Raw genomic sequence first — 15,200 nt, forward strand, 5'->3', positions numbered from 1 at the left:
TCGAGTCATCATTTTTCCTCAGAGTCGTAAAACCGTAGGGGTATCAAACATGTTGTACAGAGATGCCAATCATACATAGCATTAAAGTCCGAAACAAAATTTTGGATGTTCGAATGCTCGATCGTCTTAAAGCTAGTGCAATATTATAGATCTTCAAACACATGCACGACTTTACCATCTTTCGTAATGATTCATAAATTTTTAACATTCGATAACGTTGTTGGTGGAAAATTATGGCGATCTTGTTTGTACGGGAAAGTTTCACAGTTTTTAAATCACGGTGCTTATTGATGATCATTTTGACAAGTTATCTAATTTTCTCTTTGTATTTGAGAAAAGGAGGAGTTTTTTTTACGGTATTAGTAATAAGTGAAATCTGAGTAAAAGAATTCCTATACACGCCGAATATTCAATCAGTATACTTGACGTATTTTCGCATATTCCACCTAAAATTAGGACCCAATGATACAGTTTGTGGTCAAAAATGATGTGAAAAAGATGTGAGGAAGATTCGATTTTTTAAAATTTTATTCAACGTGCATTCACTCACAATACTAATGAAGTGATTGTGAGTATAACAGGGATCAATATCATTTGTTGTAAATATTTTTAATTGGAAAAACACTTATATAATAATCACAAAATTGATGAAAATAATTTCGCAGGAACAGTTATAAGTATTTTCGTGAATTTGAAGGAGTATGTAGAATGTAATTAACTTAAACGGCAGATTGTTCGCGTGTTCTCTTGAATTGTTAGTTTCGACAAGCAGTTGATTTAAAACCCTTACAAAATACATTATACATTAAAGTTCCCAATGAACGGTAGACATAAAAAATACGTCGTACGGATTTCATAGGTTTCTATAGAAAAAATTTAATGAAAATTATAAATCGAATACAACTATAGCATCAAAAATAACTTTGGCATTTTTTATACTATTATACGAGATTCACGATCTCACGCGTATGCTGTTTTGTCCTTGTTATGTGACTAACATTAAATATTTAAGATGACAATATGCAACGCATTACCTCACAATTACATTAAGTATTTTTCATGATGTAGTCGTTATGACTTGTTTAATATTTTCAATTATAATATATCAACCCTCCGTTGGCCAACGCATACGAATTCGTCCAATCTGACTTGACTTAAAATGGTCACTTGACACGATTTTTCATTCCTAATTAATTTTTAATTATTAAATTGCTAAATACTTTCTTAATCCGTCTGTCGAAATATTAAAAACAAACCTCGAAGTAAGTACCTAAATGGTTAGGGAGGTATTTGTTTGCTTTTAAGTGGGTGAAAAACAGCTGTGGACAAGTTCGTACACGTTGGCCAACGGTGTATGCAAAAAAGCGTAGGGTTAAAGTACGGCCGAAATACGATACATTATTATACATTAATTTTTACATAATAAAATTATGTAACAACAAGCTATTCTCAACCGAGAGGAAGATTATTTTTTAAACGGTATATCTGTACGTGTATAGAATCAAAAAAAGTTTTCTTCCAGCTCTTGTATAATATACAACTTATTCTCATACGTATAATCCTAACATTAATTTTTGAAATATCGATGTTATCCATTGATTTATGCCCAACACTTGTCTCTAATTTAATTATTACACATCAGTCGTCAGAAAAATACGTTTTTACATATGCCTTATAGTAAGTTAAGGTATATTTGTTCGAGCTGCTATTATTTTATGAGTTATCATCAGCCTAATACTTACGAGACTAAGAAATTAATATCACTGTCGTAATTTATTGATCATTCTTTCAGCTCGAATTCATATGATATATATCGAAAGTTAAGTGTTTCGCCTACTGAGGTTTACTGTTACTGGAAAACTGTTCATTGGTACGTAGTTATGAATCCTTGCAGTAACAATATTTCCGGAGATGATATTGACTGTTTTCTATACATCTAGCTTGGGATCCATATTTGTTTATTCTGCTGATGTCGGTAATCTGGAATTAATGCGAAATTATTGAAAACCATTTCTAACATATTTATAAAAATTCATAAGTATTTTATTGAAACTAGATTAAAAAAATATCTTACAAAAAGATGTAAATATAAATTCTATCACATTTAATTATTGGTATGTTTTGCAGATGAAAAGGAAGTGAAAATCTATGTGCCGACGAAGACGTGAGATATCGATTGACATCGTTAACACAAAGAACTGCTTGGAGATTTCTCACATGACCTCAAAATCACTTCAGACATCTTCGAAAAATGTCGAGATTTTGAATACTCCCGAAGGACTACAAGAGATTGGTTGAGTACAAGTCATAACAAATTGCTGTAAATGATGTTAAATAATTTCCGATGACTTCGTACGATTTAATGTGACTGTAAAATGATTTTAAAGGGTTTCAAAGATTTTTAATATCTCTGTGTGATTTCGAGTACAAACATCAAGTCATTTTTCGCGACTTTAATGGAATAGACGCGACTCTGAGAGAATTCGAAAGATTCTTTATTCACCGTACGCCAGGGTTCGAGAACTTTTCCACCCCTGCTGATTCAACTAAGTTGTTAATTCGATTTAATTTAGAGAATCAAGTAAAGGTATATGAAAATATTGTCGTTTCGTACGTACCCGCGTCATGAACGAATTGTTATCCAGACTGTGGTTTATGCTCACTTCGAACAACCCATTCCCTGGTTCCGTACTGACTTTGAGCTGATACAGTTCTTTGGTTATTTTCGTCTTAGCACTAAAATCTCCGAGAAAACCGTCCGCATCACCAGATTTTTCGAATTTTAGCAGCCCTGTAATTGGGTGGTAAAAAGAAAATCAAGCGTAAGTCGGAAATCAGATATGTGAATTAAAATACCCATGCTGTTAAGTTTGCACTATCGGCACCTTTTGTTGGAATCAGTTTCGCCGCCCACAGAATTTTATTCAGTTTCAAAATTTCGCAGGTATTTTGATAAGGCGACAGATAATCATTCAGGAACTTGACGAAGTATTTTGCAGCCTCAACTACGCTCGCGTTATTTTTGTCAACTTCTTCCCATCCCAGACAAGCACACCAGTGAGGCTCAATGAAGGCATCTGCACAGGTCCTTTCCAGTGGAATCTGAACACGTAAAAAAGTTTCGATCTGATGCAAGGCAAGAATTGAATACTGCGTGAATTTTATTTTTTTAACAAGCATGATTAGATCACAGAAAAGTAAGTAAAATCTTGAAAGCTTTTCTTTTTCGAACGATAGAAAGTAACATTATTATTGCTCATTATTATTTTAGCAATATCCGTCTGATGAAAATCTCACACGAGCTCTAGCTATTTTTCGTTTCAAATACCTTGTTGAATAAGCTTATGGCTCGTTGAGTGCGATCTCCTTCTTTCGGGGTTTCAAATTTCAGTATACTCTGCAACGTTTTGTGGACGTCAAACGGTGTCGTTAAATGTTGAGTATTATAAACAAAATTGGCATATGCATGCGGATGTGCCTGCTTAAACCAACTTGGAAACGTGAATGAAAAAAACGGCAGCCTCTCCTCCTGTTTACCTTGAAGAGTGTTGCGAATCTCGGCAAATCTGTAACGTCCACATCGTCACAAACGTGACACACAATCGGTGAAGTTATTTAAACGCTACGATTATGTTTTTTTTTTTTATCAACTTTTCTCGAATAATTATTCACATTTTAAACTTTGTACTAATGCAATTTTCCAGAGCACCGAGTGAATGATAAAACTTGCGGAAAAATGAGAATTTTCAAAATCATCATTTGACAATCCTGCACAGCGAAATACACGTGAGTAAATAAGAATAAAAAAAATTGTTCACCTATGCCCGTGATCGCTCATCATGATTAGCACCGTGTTATTCAGGTGCCCAGAATCGTTGAGTGATTTTATCCACTGGTACACGTCATCGTCAGCGGCTCCAATGTCATTGTAGGAATCGTGCGAAAGTTCGCCGTGAAAACCGAAAACGAATTTCGGCTGATTTGGATAAGTATCAAAGACCTCTTTGATGTGATTCATCATTAACTGTAAGTAATGAGGTAAAAACAAAAAAAAAAAAATTAAGGAAACTGGTATTACTTGTTTATAACATGTCAGATGAAGACCGAATTTGCGTTTATTATTACCGAATGCCGGGGCAGCCCGCCCATGCAGAACTTCTCCTGATATTTAAAGTGAGGATTAGCGTTGAGGTAATATGTTCTCATGTAGTGATCAGTCGGTTGGTCTTTGAAACCCTTGAGGCGATATGTGAATGTTCCGATATTAGGAACGTCCTCGAGGAACCCGGTCATGTATCCGCTCTTTTTATACTCGTTCCAAACGAACGGATAAACGTCGACGTAGTTCGCTTTGCTGCCCATCCGCTTCCTCGTTTCCGGCAATTCCAGCTCTATCTTTCCCGTAAGAATTGGTATCAAGGCTTGCGGCGTTCCGTCGCCCACGATGTTGTAACCCTCGAGAACCAACGCGTTCAAATTCTGCTTCAGATATCTGTAAGACTTCGGCAGCTTCCTTATAAACGTGTTTCGCGACAGCGAGTCGAACCCGAACATCAGCACGTTCAACTTCAGGCCCTCGTTCGGCACTTTGGCCCAGTCCCATTTCGTTTTCGCCAATGGGTCGCTTTGCACGCCTGCCAAAACGCTGTGCCATCTGCGTAACATTGCGGGAAAGATTTTTAAGAGAAATCACATTTTTACAAATTCATTTAATACGATAGTTTCATGGAAAATTGTTTTTTTTTTTTCAAGAAATCGATCGAACTGTTATACTGTTATTGTACTAACTGTTTTCCAGTTTGAGATTGGCAGTTAACTTCGGCGTAATCACTGTCTTTCAAAGTGTAGGAAACATCCGATTCCACGGGTTTGGTAATTCTATTTGTGTAGTCGTCAACGCGGATGATTTCTGCAAATAAAAATCACAACTGGTTGATCGATGAAGCTTGCTCGTTGATTCTATTGCGTAGATACAGGTGTCGAAATAGCTTTAATGACGTACCCTTGAAAGCACAAGTTATGGGGCCAAATCGCTGCCTGGCTTTCTCTGTAACGACCAGGGTCGAACGATTTGCTATAACCCAGTCCTCTGGAGTGCATTCTAGGGGAGGAACATCTTTTATGAATTTCATTATTTCTGGATTCAATAGCTCCAAGTCAGGGTGCCTGCACGCCGCAACCCCATCACTGCGCAATAACCATCTATTTTCAAAACCAATGGGAAGTTAGAAGATCGAGGATAATTCGTGTTAAAGTAATTTGTTATTTGATGCATTAGTAATATTTTTTCACGTACAGATCAGCAAAATGCTGCGTATCGTTTCATAGATAAATGTAAATAAAAATATTCGGATCAATTTTTTGACGAAAAATTTAAAAGAATCAGACCCCAAACATAAACCCCATGCATGCGGAAAGTGTAACTATAAGCAGTCAGCGATCAGAAAGGTTGACGCCCATCCGTATAGACAGCATCGGAGATTGAATATTAAACCCAGGCAAGTATCCCTGAAATTGTTAAGAATTTATTCTAGCAATTTCTTTTTAGAATGGTATATTCAAAGCGAAATCAAATTTGAAGAGTACATTGGCTAACTTCCGAGTGCCGAATAATCGACCATCCAAACTGGTCGTAAGGATAAGCGTTAATTGATAATGTTATATATTGTACACATCATGCAATGAAACAGCAGTTCTGTTAGGTGTCTCATAACTTTGTTCGTTTTTGTACGAGGATTTCAGTGCTCACTACAGAGATACAAGGAAATTTTGGTTTGTCATTTTTAATACCAGCTTACCCGATATACGGCGAATTTTCCGCCGAAGTTTTGATCAATTGTGATATGTAAGCGCTGAAATGAAACGCACATTAAGTACTAAATAATGAATGTTTTTTAAATTTTTATAACGGGCTGAATAGTATTACACCTATAATTCCATGAGTAATTCTATAAATTTCTAGTTGTATGACGATACGTGCCAATTCTCTACTTGAATTTGAATGAAATTAACGAGTGGCTGATATGGTCGCGATTCAGTTTATTTGTTAAACGGCAATTGTTTGTGATTTTATAAAAACTCTAATTCGCATAAGGGCCATGTTTCCACTATTGTTCTCTATTGTAAAAACTTTATTCAACGTCGATCAATTCGTTGGTATGCGTTGGTCACTCGCAGTATCTTTACGCTTGAACGCGGTATCTAATCTGCATTTTATCACGGTACAGCCTGCAACGCGTGATGATTAATATTGGTACAATGGTGATTTAAATGCAAAGCTGAGGAGCAAAACATATTTACCATTATTGGAAAATATATAAAAAAAAAAAAAAAAAAAAAATGATAACCGTAACTCACAGTTTATCTGTATTTGAAGGATCTACGTCGTTGAATCCCAGTTCCGATCGTAAGGCCTGGATTACGCAATAGACGAGTGCTACCAGAAACAGAGCGACTGCGAAGCGCCGAGGGTAGAACAAAGCAACTCTCATTTTGCAGCTATCTACCTACACGCATTAAATCTGTAAGTAGGTGAAAAATTTATTATTATTCGTTTAATAATTATTACACATGGTAATGAAAATTGGTCGATCGATTTGAATGAACAATTATACACCATACGTAAAGCTTATACTGAGTTTCGTGTTCACGTGATACAAATTAACAAATTATCACGAATTGTACAGTATACTCCATGTAGTACCGTGCAAAAGTTCCGGATCACCATTCCAATTTTCTGTCGGGATTAAAAATCAGATCTCTTGGTGAAACAAAAACGTGACTGAACCATTCGGATAAAATTTAAAAGATGAAAAAGAAACAGCTTTATGATGCTTTCTTTAAAATTCTCGATTACTTCTGTGCCAAGCACCCGAGAGTGTTGATTATGGTGGATTATTTCGATTCCCATACTCTGATAAAGGTGCGTATAATTTTTTGCGGAACAGGAATAGGCATTTCTTCTCAGAAGGATTCGAAAGAGGCGATTGTGATTTAATTCGGTTTCCTGAAAATATTTTATTGATTTTCTTCTAAAAGTTGTGCAACTTTTGTTTACAGAAGTTCACTGTTTGGTAAATTTAAACAATTTAAAATTGTTTTGGAATAAACTCGAAAATTTTTATTTGGAACAATTGAAACATCAATAACACACTCACCCCTGCAATAAATAACTGTAGAAGCAATTCGTCGTTATTGTGATGTAGGCAAAGAGTTCCGGAGCAGCAACTGAATAACTCTGAATTCCCTCTGAGAAATAATTCCTTTTACAATTTCCGTCAAAAAAAACGTCAAACCTTGAAAATTTTTCCTTCATTTGTATACACGGTAAAACAAGGAAATGAATGAGCAATCTCCAATCAGTTATCTAGACCCGTTTTTCTTCCGTACTAAATAATTTAATAAATTTATAATTATAGGATTCAACAATTTTTATTAGTGAACATCACGATGAATATGTCTTATTTATTTCATTAACACAATTAATGGATAATTCTTTCAATCTTGAAGTCTTTAGATAGGGACATGGACTCCTAAGCTTTCAAGTGAACTGCGAATGTTCACAATGACCTCATATCCATATTTACACTTTAAGAATACTTTCATGGTTAATCTTGAGATGTTAGAATGATGAAATTTATTTGTTGATGTACGTATAAGCACAGCGCTAACCATTTTTTAGTACAAACGTATTTATTTTTCGTAACGTTTTGACAGATCGGGGCCGGTTATAATCAGAACTCTTAAACGTTTACATTTGTTTATAATTTTGGACCTAACCTCACAAAGAATAAATGATTATCATCGTGGTCAAAACAATATATACTATATGTAATACATTTATTATACGGAAAAAAGAGTTTTTTAGCAATTTTAATCAACGTCTATGTAAAGAATGAAGGAGGAAACTTTGTGCTATCGTAACACCGTTAACAAATGAACGTTTTGTTAGCTTATAAGCGACAGTCCTATCAACTTTGCCGCTGCTAGTTGAAAAGAAATTAACAGTCAAGTGTGATGCAGTAACTCCTTAACTCCTTTAACATCGTGAAAGTTAAGTTCTTCAAACATCATCATCGAAGGCGATAATATAGATGTTAAATTAGCTTAAATAAAAACTGTTATATTTGTTTCGATCGTTATTAATACTGTAAGAAGTATAATTACAGTGAAACACGATCATCAAAGTTTAAAAATAAATGAATTAATATACTGAATATTTTTCGGAACACTTGAAATACTTGCAACATGCCTGTTAATTATATTAAATATTTTCAATATACATACAGCGTATACACAGCAACCGTTAATTTCGATTACACGTATCATCGTCGATTTTTTTTTTTTCAATCAAATTATTTAAGTATTATCACGATATGAACAATTCCTATGTAAACGAAGTGAAACTGTAAGCGGACGTAGATAAGATTCACCGATATCAGCAAACGTTGGCAACATACATATTATAATAAAGTTTATAAACATTATATAAAGATTATTAATCACCATTAATTATCACGAACATTCGATCATCAATTACAATGTGGAGAATTGATGCACTAACATGTCGTTTCGTCGACGCAGAAGAGAATGTAATAATCAAGTATATTCACGACATTTATTCGAAGGAGAGCAAAGCTGAATAAATAACGCGAACAGGGGCAGATCCTGATAAAGATTTGGTTATAATCTGAAGTTATTGCGGCGTTTCAAGAGGCCGTGTCGTACATTTTATCAAGTGACCACAAGTAAAGAGTGATAGGATGCGGAGTCGACGACCAACTGACCAGTAACTCGAGAACAAGTCAATTTCTGGATGACTTTTTAGTAACAGATGGCGTACATACACTCGATGACAAATTGCGTGGACTAACTAGCTGCACTGCACCGAATATGAACAATTAACATGTCTACCGTTTCCCCGTTGCAGACGGGGATGGAAACTGGGAGAAACTTATCGCCGATGATTGGACCGCTCGGAAACCTTCAGTGCGCCGTCGTCGTGATCGTCGGCTCGTTTGACGACGTCAACTCAGGCCAAGAGGTGAGAATTACGAAGAATAAGGTGGAGCAGGGTGAGAAACTTGAAAGTTGGCGAAATGGCACTGGGTTGAACATCATCGCACATTTTCAACATCTGGAAATTCTCTTAGTACAGATGTTTTTCAGACTGAATTATCAGTCTTCGCCAGTGCTTCCCCAAGCGTTCTACAGAGACAGGGCGGAGTATCAACCCTTCGAAGTACCGAGGACCGATCGATGAAACCCCGAATGCTGTTTATGCGGTTGGTAGAAACCAGTTAGATTCGATGCTCGAGTTTGTACAGCCTTGTTGTTTTCCCGCCGACGCATGTGACCGATTGAAAAAGGGGATAGTTTTTAACTGAGAATACCACCTTTTTTTTATTCATCCATCATGTTCTTATTTTTAATACTTATTTTTCTACGAGTCCCTGCAATAACCTGGGGATAAATTTTTGGACGCCAAATAAAATTCTGGTCGTCAGAAAACCGTATGCAAGTTTCTTTGCAGATTGAGTTAATTGTCACGAAAAACACGATTAGTGCCTGTTACGTATTGGCTGCAGGTACAATTATCAGTCGACAAAAAAGTACTGCAACGAATTGAAACAAGCCACCGGTTGTGGCTTACTGCAAGAAATTCAAAAGTACGTGCTCCGATACAGGTCAATACTCAATTGAATATTCGCCGGTAATTATCGTCTGGAACTTCGTCGAACGACTGCTGCGTGAAGGATATTACGTGACCTAGAGACGAATTATTTAACAGATATTTCAAGCAAATGCCATTCTCGTTTCTTTCTCATTCGGACATACCGATCGATGTTCGTCATACAGGTATAGGTACGATCATTTCGGGGGTAACCCGATTAATAAATCTTCGACAGTACGAATAAGTTCACCGGCAGGGTAGAAGCAGTGTCGGAAAAGTAAAGAAATTTCTTTGGATCTTAAGAAATTAGAGCCCGATGAAAGAAAAAGCAAAAATGGTTTTCTTATATTGAGAAATATTGTCGTTTAGGCCAAAATCTGAAGATAATCTGAAGATCTCAAACTGATAGGAAAGTCTCTAAAAATGGTCTCTGAAATCGAAGTAACAGACAAAACATAAAACAATTGCGAGGTTCCTGAGAAAATATACATCAAGTAGATGGCGTCTGCAATTTTCAAACACCCTTATTTGACAAGATGGTGAATCTGAATATTAAAAATAAAAACATATTATATAAGTAAAAATTCTTAACAGCTTTATACATATAATTCAGATTGTAGGATGTAGATCTGTGTTACCTCGTTTGGTAATCATCATTATATATTTCGAGGAAAATTGTCCATGTTATAAAGCTAAAAACTGAAATATATTATGTATTCCTGTATTTATTGAGTTCCGATACCGTAAAGCATCACTCGCGAAAATGATAAATATGAAGAATTATTATGGCGCCATTAATACATCTGAAGAATTATTGTACTGCCATCTAAACAAGAAATCGAAAGACTCGTTTTGGCGCCATTTAAACGAATATCTATCCGATAGGTTGGCAACGCTGGGTAGAAGTCCTTACAAGGCAAGGATGTTCAACTTAGTATCCTTGCTTACAAGGCTGATTGTAAACGGGAATTATTCTAGTAGAGTGGACTCGATTGTTCCTATTGCGCGCCAACTTCGCGCCAGTGGATGACTAGGGTAGTGGCTGCACGCGTTGATTCTTACCAACTCAGAGCCACCGGTGTCCGACATGCTTTGTAGTACAAATAAATGCCAGCGGATGACACCAGTAACCGCGAATCGGTCAGAATCCATTTTCATTGCATTTGTTACACGCACTGAACTCTAGGTTATACAGAGTTCAGTGGTCGTTACAAAACTGAGACTGCCAAGCCGTGCTGCCAAGCAACACGTGAGCGACGCCATACCGTTGGCAGCACTGGGCGAACGCAGAATGACTCAGCCCGATCAGCTGCTCGCGGAGGCTAGAACTCGGTAGAATTACGGTATTACCTCATCCCAGCAGAGCGGCAGGTTTTTATGAATTTCCACGATGATGAATAGCATCATTCACTGTTGTCTCATGTTAATTTAAAAACTCGCAAACCACTTTACAATATTATTGAACCGTTTTTTTACACGTTAGGATCGAATTAGTCATGGTAAGCGCGCCTCAATTCACGGACGTGCTGATCACACACCGGAGGACGCTCAGCCGGCATGTGAAGACTGATCTCGTGAGAAAAACTACTAAAGTTGCTGCGCGATCCCGAGTTCCGAGCTCTTCCCTCTCTACCTGATTCTCAGCTATGTACACAAGGAACGTATGTACTAGATTATGGGACTTTTTTTTTATCACTGTTGCCGAACTGAGAACTTGTTGCTGAAAACAGGTTCGGAATTCAGTCCGATTCAATGTTGTTTATTCTTTTTGTATATTCAATTCCTGTAATATAACCGGCTTTTAAATCCGTTAAAATCCCCACCTAAAAAATGTATTTGTTGAATTATCGTAGGCATAGAATCGAAACGCTGTTTTAGCTAGTCGCAAGTGAAGTATCGACGTTGGGTAGAGAAGCAGAATTGGTTTCGAAAAGTGCTCGTATGGGAAAAAATTTAGAGTAACTGTAATACATCGCGGATGCGCTAATTTTGGTCGAGATGAAACAGATGCTCCGTATATGAGACCGTATTTAACGCAGTGTCCTAATTTGAAGACCTGAAAAGGTAATTGTCGGGGATTTTTATTTTTTCTTAATAGGGAGAGATGGAACGAAGCTCCTTGAAACTTTGAGTGTATTTTAACACGCATTTGAAAGGTGCAGGCAAAACTTTTTATCATCCAACTGTCGCAAAACGGCAGCATTATTAGCTGACACGTTGACTGAAGGATATATCTTCATTCAACGGCTGACCATCGAAGGGACTGGTCGCGTGAGTCTGGAATCGGCAGGAAAGATAAAGTGCGTATTTGCTGTCTGACATGTAAGAACTAAAATCATTATACATCATATCACATCATCGTACATCATACATCATACATAGTATTATCATACACAGTATTAGAGTTCGAAACCAAAGTTTCGGTGTTCGGATGTTCGGATGTTCAGGAAGTGACGTCATCAAAAATTTTTTTTCTCTTGACGTCATCGATCTAAAATCAACTAGCCAAATTCCTTAGTCTGGAAACAACCGCGCAGTAGAGCAGACGTATCAGAATCGCGCTCCGCGGATTTCGAGTACCGCGTTCTCTACTTCCTGGACCCTGCGCTCCAAGTTCACTACCTGTTGAAACTAGACTTACAGGACAAGCGCTACGTGGTTCCTGCACTGAGGTCCGCTTCCTGGTGGAACTCGACTTGCAGGACGAGTGCTCCGTAGTTCTGGCTGTCCAGGTCCTTGACGTGATGAATGTTGACCTTCCGGACTAATTCTCAAGTTTACAAGTTTGATTATTGAAAACGTTATGTTTTGTACAATCAAACCAAAATGCATACTTCGGATAACATTTTGAATCGGAAAAAAAACCGAACGACCAGGATCAAGAAATTGCAGTTGGTGTGTAGTTGGGATAGTATAAATAGGAATACATGACAAAATCGTCGTTCAATTAGAGCTAAAATTGCTGTGTGTCTTGTTTCAAATCTGTTAGCACTTGGCTGATAGTTCTGTGGTATTTATTGACGAAATTTATTGTCATAAAATATTTGTTGGCAATTATAATTATATTTGATCTAATATTTATGAAAACTTGTCATGTTTACAATGAATTATTTCAATTCAGTTTTAGCGCAAGCCCAAATTCAGTAGCTATCAATGCGCTAATCAAATTTCTACAATTTTCATAATTTTCTCATAATGTTCTTGTTCAAAGCTGTCAATAAAAAAACTATATCAATCCTTACACATTATTTTTGATGTGTTCTGATACTAAAAATATTTATTAGAATTCGAGGCGATTACCGGTGGTCGTTGGAGGTGGTTGGTCGTGGTTGGAGGTGGTTAGGAGTGGTTGCGGGTGAATGAGGTGGACGAGGAGGAGGACTAGGAGGAGGAGGACGAGGATTCGTGCACAGTGAGTATAACATTTTTATAATATTTAATGACTATTGATATTACATTTTTTCTACAATTTTTCAAACTTGTCACGTTTACAATGAATTATTTCAATTCATTTTTCGCGCAAACCCAAATTCAGTAGCTATCAATGCGGTAATAAAATTTCAATAATTTCTTATAATTTTCTCATAAACTTCTTGGTAAAATGTGACAATGAAAAAATCATATTAGTCATTGCACAATATTTTTGATGAGTTCTAATACTTGAAATATTTATTAGTATTCGAGGTATGACCCGAGGGGGTCAGCAGTGGTTATTGGAGGTGGTCGGAGATGGTTGCGGGTGATCCAGGTGGACGACAAGGAGGACGACAACTTATGCACTGTAAGTATAACATTTTTATAATATTTAATGGAGTAGGAGTAGGAGTAGAAGTGGGAATAGGAGTAGCATCAGGAGTAGGAGTAAGATCAGGAGTAGAAGTGGAATCAGGAGTAGGAGTAGGATCAGGAGTGGAAGCAAGAGTAGAAGTGGGAATGGGATGATTAGTAGGAGTAGAATCAGGGGTAGGAGTAGGATCAGGAGTAAGAGTAGGATCAGGACTAGGAGTGGAATCAGGAGTTGGAGTAGAATCAGGAGTAGAAGTAAGAGTAGGATCCGGAGTAGGAGTAGGAGCAGAATCAGGAGTAGAAGTAGGAGTAGGAGTTGGAGTAGAGTAGGAGCAGAAGTAGATGTATGCGGGGAGGGGCGGGTAGTGGATATTATCATGTCAAGTTATCAGTAATAAGCAATTGCGGGTAAAATATTAGCTTACTTTTGTAAGTATTTATGAATATAGCCTCTACGAATATTCATTGTTGGTATATAAGGTCTGGCAACGTACCTACTTTCTGTAAGAGATGTTGAAGATTTTCAACACAATTATGTTTCAGTTCTGTGCCCCACCTAGTGATCCACTAGTACATATCCTCCGACGTGACATCGCTCCGCTACGTACGAAGAAGAAAAGATTTATTAAGATGCAAATTGCTCCTCTCTTCTTGCCATTGTGCTTTCAGCCATTGTTGTGCTGTGTGTTTAAAATTTAGGACAGTATGTAATATAGAATAACAGGTACAGCTACGAATACAGCACTACAATAAATCTTATAGAAATGAGCTTTCATTGAGATTTCTCTGTATTTATAACTCGACGCGAGAAGGCAAAAATCAATGTAATGCCATCTGTAAGGTAATTGGACTCGTATTTGCACTACGAGAACTCGTTGGGCATTTTGCGGTGAAATTTGAAAAATTGTTGTACAAGCAATTAAATAACTATAAAAATGGATAAAAAATATTATCTCTAATAGTGAATGTAGCTAATACAGCTTTAACCGTATATTGATTAGGTTAATGATCTATTGTGACAAGATCGGAATTAGATAAGCTCTCTAAATACTCTTTTCTAGTCTATTAATTTATATCATGTATATGTAAATGTATATTTCTTCAGTTTGTACAATCACTGCACTAGGATTACCCTTGCCATGTTTTATGGTGCGCTTGTGTAATTTGTATATTATTAACCCTACGTTTTACTACATTTGCGACAAGTTGTGAGTGTTTATAATTTCTTGGCAATTATTTATGTACATGTATGTGTATATATGTATACGTATACTTATGCATGTGTATATAAATATATACACATATTTAAAACTAGACTTTTACAATAAACACAGAGGTCTTAGTATATTCACATACGGATTTCTGTGTATAGGTGTACTTGAACTGAAATATCCTTACCTTTAATACGGATTTCTTCGTAATTCGCATTTGTTTTTGTAACCCAATGTCCTACGTATAATGGCAAAAATCGAGATCCAACTTAACCGAGTCTCAAAGCCCAGTTGACATAAAAGCAGCTATTTGATAGAAATTATATTTTATAGTTTATACAGCCCATTGCATGATATTTCATTATAAATACATATGTTTCAATGTATTTAGGAATAATTTGTCAAATATACAGAGGTCATGTGCAAATAATAAATGAATTCGACCGCAGTTTGATGTATTCATTGGAGCTTTAACAATAAATTTAAGCTTTGTTACTTCTTTCATTTTATTATGGATAATCAAAAACATT

General features: G+C 36.5%; 2 protein-coding genes and 1 long non-coding RNA gene across 9 annotated transcripts in view; 2 read left to right on the plus strand and 1 right to left on the minus strand.

Annotated features, from left to right (window-relative positions):
- The window catches only part of LOC124176223 (solute carrier organic anion transporter family member 74D), a 95,949-nt gene extending 92,450 nt beyond the window's left edge, over positions 1–3,499 (plus strand). For both annotated transcript variants that reach the window (XR_006869328.1, XR_006869329.1), the window contains 3 exons: positions 2,128–2,293; positions 2,945–3,197; positions 3,272–3,499. The gene's annotated coding sequence lies outside the window, so the exon portion shown is untranslated. The remainder of the gene's footprint in view (positions 1–2,127; positions 2,294–2,944; positions 3,198–3,271) is intronic.
- On the minus strand, positions 511–6,491 carry LOC124176226. Of its 5 annotated transcripts, XM_046557200.1 has the most exons (11): positions 6,358–6,414; positions 5,799–5,852; positions 5,389–5,508; positions 5,003–5,101; positions 4,789–4,909; positions 4,126–4,654; positions 3,819–4,024; positions 3,329–3,566; positions 2,886–3,102; positions 2,619–2,791; positions 511–1,980 (listed from the first exon to the last, which is right to left on the minus strand). In XM_046557200.1, exons 3-11 carry the CDS (start codon positions 5,408–5,410, stop codon positions 1,879–1,881), a joined length of 1,707 nt encoding a protein of 568 aa, XP_046413156.1. In that variant the 5' UTR covers positions 5,411–5,508; positions 5,799–5,852; positions 6,358–6,414; the 3' UTR covers positions 511–1,878. The 5 variants fall into 5 exon arrangements, with proteins under 5 accessions (XP_046413156.1, XP_046413153.1, XP_046413152.1 ...); XM_046557197.1 differs by lacking the exon at positions 5,389–5,508 and having other exon boundaries at positions 5,003–5,187; positions 6,358–6,491; XM_046557196.1 differs by lacking the exon at positions 5,389–5,508 and having other exon boundaries at positions 5,003–5,202; positions 6,358–6,491.
- On the plus strand, positions 3,891–14,060 carry LOC124176230. Of its 2 annotated transcripts, none has more exons than XR_006869330.1 (7): positions 3,891–4,026; positions 6,377–6,523; positions 8,930–11,334; positions 11,772–11,973; positions 12,958–13,085; positions 13,350–13,454; positions 14,003–14,060. It is a non-coding gene; the product is annotated as an uncharacterized LOC124176230 (long non-coding RNA). The 2 variants fall into 2 exon arrangements; XR_006869331.1 differs by lacking the exon at positions 3,891–4,026 and adding an exon at positions 5,522–5,772.
- The last annotated feature ends 1,140 nt before the right edge of the window (positions 14,061–15,200 follow it).

The sequence above is a fragment of the Neodiprion fabricii genome, chromosome 2 (genome assembly GCF_021155785.1).
Source record: "Neodiprion fabricii isolate iyNeoFabr1 chromosome 2, iyNeoFabr1.1, whole genome shotgun sequence".
NCBI classification, from domain to species: Eukaryota; Metazoa; Arthropoda; class Insecta; order Hymenoptera; family Diprionidae; genus Neodiprion; species Neodiprion fabricii.